Here is a 3,160-nt window from a genome sequence, read left to right as displayed (position 1 = left end):
AAAAAAAAAAAAAAAAGAAAAAATAACGGGAGGCTGAGGCAGGAGAACTGCTTGAACGTGGGAGGTGGAGGTTATGGTGAGCTGAGATCGCACCATTGCACTCCAGCCTGGGCAGCAAGAGCAAAACTCCGTTTCAAAAAGAAAACAGAAAACTGAAAAAAAAAATTACATTTGTACAATGAAATATTATTCAGCAAAAGGAATGATCTACTGATACATACAACATGGATAAATCTCAAAAATATTATGCTAAGAGAAAGCAGCCAGATACAAAAACCATTGCATGATTTCATTTATATTAAATTGTAGAAAGGAATTTCTACAGTGATAGAAAACATCAATGGTTTCTAGGAATGTGAGTGTGGGGGAGGGTAGTGACTGCAAATGCAAATACAAACAAGGAACTGTATGGATGATGGAAATACCACACTGGGAATGGTTACAAAACTCTTCCAATTTGTATACTTAAACTTAGTAATTTTATTATATGTAAAATACACTGTAACAAAGCTGACCAAAACAAATGAAACAACATAAAATGTAGTTTCTGATTCAGCAGGTCTAATGGGGGGCCCAAGAACTTGCATTCCTAACAATTCTAACATTCTCAGATGATGCTGATTGCTGCTGGTCCTGGGATCTCACTTTGAGAAGCCTTGGTCCAGTGAGATACGTTGACAAAAGGGGCCTATAATAAGCCCCTTTTAATATTATCTTAATTAATGTCCATTCTGTACCACTACCTGTCTACCTTGAAGATAGATAATATCAAGAGCACAGACAATCAAGAAAACACTATAACTTTTCACATCTCCTGACACACTTCGTGAAAACCCAGTATGAGGCCTAAAACCTTCAGGATGAATTGGAGGTCCTTTGAATGTTACTTAAAGTACCTTAGATTCAGAAGCAAATGTGGCCAGTTAACATCTCCCATTTCTGAAACTCAGTCCTACATTCTTACCATACCATGATACCTGCTCTGAAACACAGCTCACACCACTGGCCTTTGCTAATATTGTTTTTTTTTGCTCTGAAGGACCTTTCCCTGATTCCAAACATTGAAATTGCACTTGTCTTTTAAGCCCATCTCAAATGGCATTTCCTTGATGAAATCGTATGTATTACTTCCATTTCTATGTTCTCACTACCATTCATACACTCCTTCATCATAGTGCTTATCTTATCTGGTCCTACCTATCTTAATAAATGTTTATAGAATATACCAATTTCTAATTAAAAGAATTATTAATAGTAAGGGCTCCTAGAAAACAAATACATTTAGAGATGTGACTCAGAGTAGACATCATATTTTTGTTAGTCCTTTATCTCTTCCAGGGGAGCTTTCTTTTCCCCTTTTAGGGTAAGTCTGATTAGTCCTTGTGGTTCTAGTGGGGCCAACTCCACCCACAGGACCCACGCCTGACCAATCTGAGCCTTTCCTCCTCGTGGTCTCAGTACTGGGTTCAAGGATAAGCATATCACCCAACCTAGGCCAACCGTGTATCTTCTCAGTGCTCTTGAGCCAGAACCATAGGCAGAGAAGCTGATACCTGGAAAAGTCCAATACTATTTATGTTTTATTAAAAATACAAACACAGTGGATGAAGAAAATTATTAGACAGTACTCATTACAATGATCTAGCCCACTGTTTAGTAATCCTTACTGTATCCCAAAATAACATGAGAAAAATGCACAAAGGAAATACCAGACATCTTACAAATTTGGTTAACCACTGAAGACTGTGGGCTCTGATTTGTGTTAGATTAGCCAAAAGGATGCCTTTGTGTCAAATATAGAAAGTTAGAGGGCAGAACTCTTTAACCTTCCCCAGGTTCTAATACCAATGGATGAAACTTATTTAAGGTCAAAAGAAAATGACATCCAAAGAACAAACACTAGAAGCCAAGGAAAGGTGAGCGGAAGCAAAAAATCTGTATGTGTCAGTAAGATGGACATCAATAAGCTTCAGGAGACTATATAATTGTCCTCCGAAGTGTGATCTATTACCTAGTAATAAGAGCTCCCAACAGTGGGAGAACATAGAAGTTTTTTTTTAATTTGAAATGGAGTCTCACTCTGTTGCCCAGGCTGGAGGCAGTGGCGCAATCTCGACTCACTGCAACTTCCGCCTCCTGGGTTCAAGCAATTCTCCTGCCTCAGCCTCCCGAGTGGCTGGGATTACAGGCGTGGGCCACCATGCCCAGCTAATTTTTGTATTTTTAGTAGAGACGGAGTTTCACCATGTTGGCCAGGCTGGTCTGGAACTCCTGGTCTCAAGTGATTCACCTGCCTCAGCCTCCCGAAGTGTTGGGATTACAGGTGTGAGCCACTATGTCCGGCAAGAAGTTTTTGAGATAAATGATGTACTAGTTATTCAGGAGTGACTTCCAGGAAAGGGGCTGTGTAAAGCCCTCACTCACCTGAGTGATTATGCGTTCTCCATCCTTATAGATCTTCTCTCCTATTACATCCACTATCTTCATTCGTTCTGACACCTGAAACAACAGACAAATTCACAAATAAAAGGAAAAGACCTTAATTGAAAGTCACAATAGCTATGCAGCACAGAAATGGGATTAGAATAGTATGATTTGAAAACCTAACAACAGAATAGTTTTAATTCCTGATCCCCATGAACAGATTCTCATTCAAGCCACTTTACCTCTAGTGATTTAAGGAGGGGCACAGACTCAATAAATGATTCAAACATCTTCCTCTTCTTTGCATTATTTTTCACTATGATTCTTCTAAAAGTCACCCGGTCCTACAAGAAAGAATATGAAAATTCTAATAAATGCCTATATACAGGAACATCTATGGTTTAATAAACTGGCCAAAGCAAATATTAGAGGAATATGTAAATTACTGTGTTAATTAAGTGTTAATTGATACTTTAATCTTGACTCATCACTGGAAGAAAAGGACCTGTAGCCTGAGCCAGCCAGTTGCCCACATGCTGTTGTTTGCTATCTAACACTCAATAGGTGCCACCTATGGGTCATAAATAGAACACAAAACAGAAAACGCCTAAACATTTGTGAGCTCACTGTTACTGTTCAATGTCATAAAAGACACCTCTAGTGAGCTGAGATCATGTCACTGCATTCCAGTCTGGGTGACAGAGTGAGACCCTCATTTCAAAAAAAAAAAAAAAAA

The 3,160-nt window shown here is 38.8% G+C and overlaps 1 protein-coding gene across 1 annotated transcript in view; it reads right to left on the bottom strand.

Annotated features, from left to right (window-relative positions):
• Positions 1-3,160, bottom strand: part of PRKAR2A (protein kinase, cAMP-dependent, regulatory, type II, alpha) — a 126,667-nt gene that overhangs the window by 37,496 nt on the left and 86,011 nt on the right. Inside the window, exons 7-8 of the mRNA XM_011939131.1 lie at positions 2,667-2,768; positions 2,425-2,499 (exon numbers count right to left, since the gene is read on the bottom strand). Coding sequence (XP_011794521.1) covers positions 2,425-2,499; positions 2,667-2,768 — 177 coding nt within the window. The remainder of the gene's footprint in view (positions 1-2,424; positions 2,500-2,666; positions 2,769-3,160) is intronic.

Source organism: Colobus angolensis, unplaced genomic scaffold (assembly GCF_000951035.1).
Source record: "Colobus angolensis palliatus isolate OR3802 unplaced genomic scaffold, Cang.pa_1.0 Scaffold18, whole genome shotgun sequence".
In the NCBI taxonomy this organism is placed as follows: domain Eukaryota; kingdom Metazoa; phylum Chordata; class Mammalia; order Primates; family Cercopithecidae; genus Colobus; species Colobus angolensis.
Note: the sequence above shows the minus strand (reverse complement) of the source record. Positions and strands in the feature narration are given on the sequence as shown.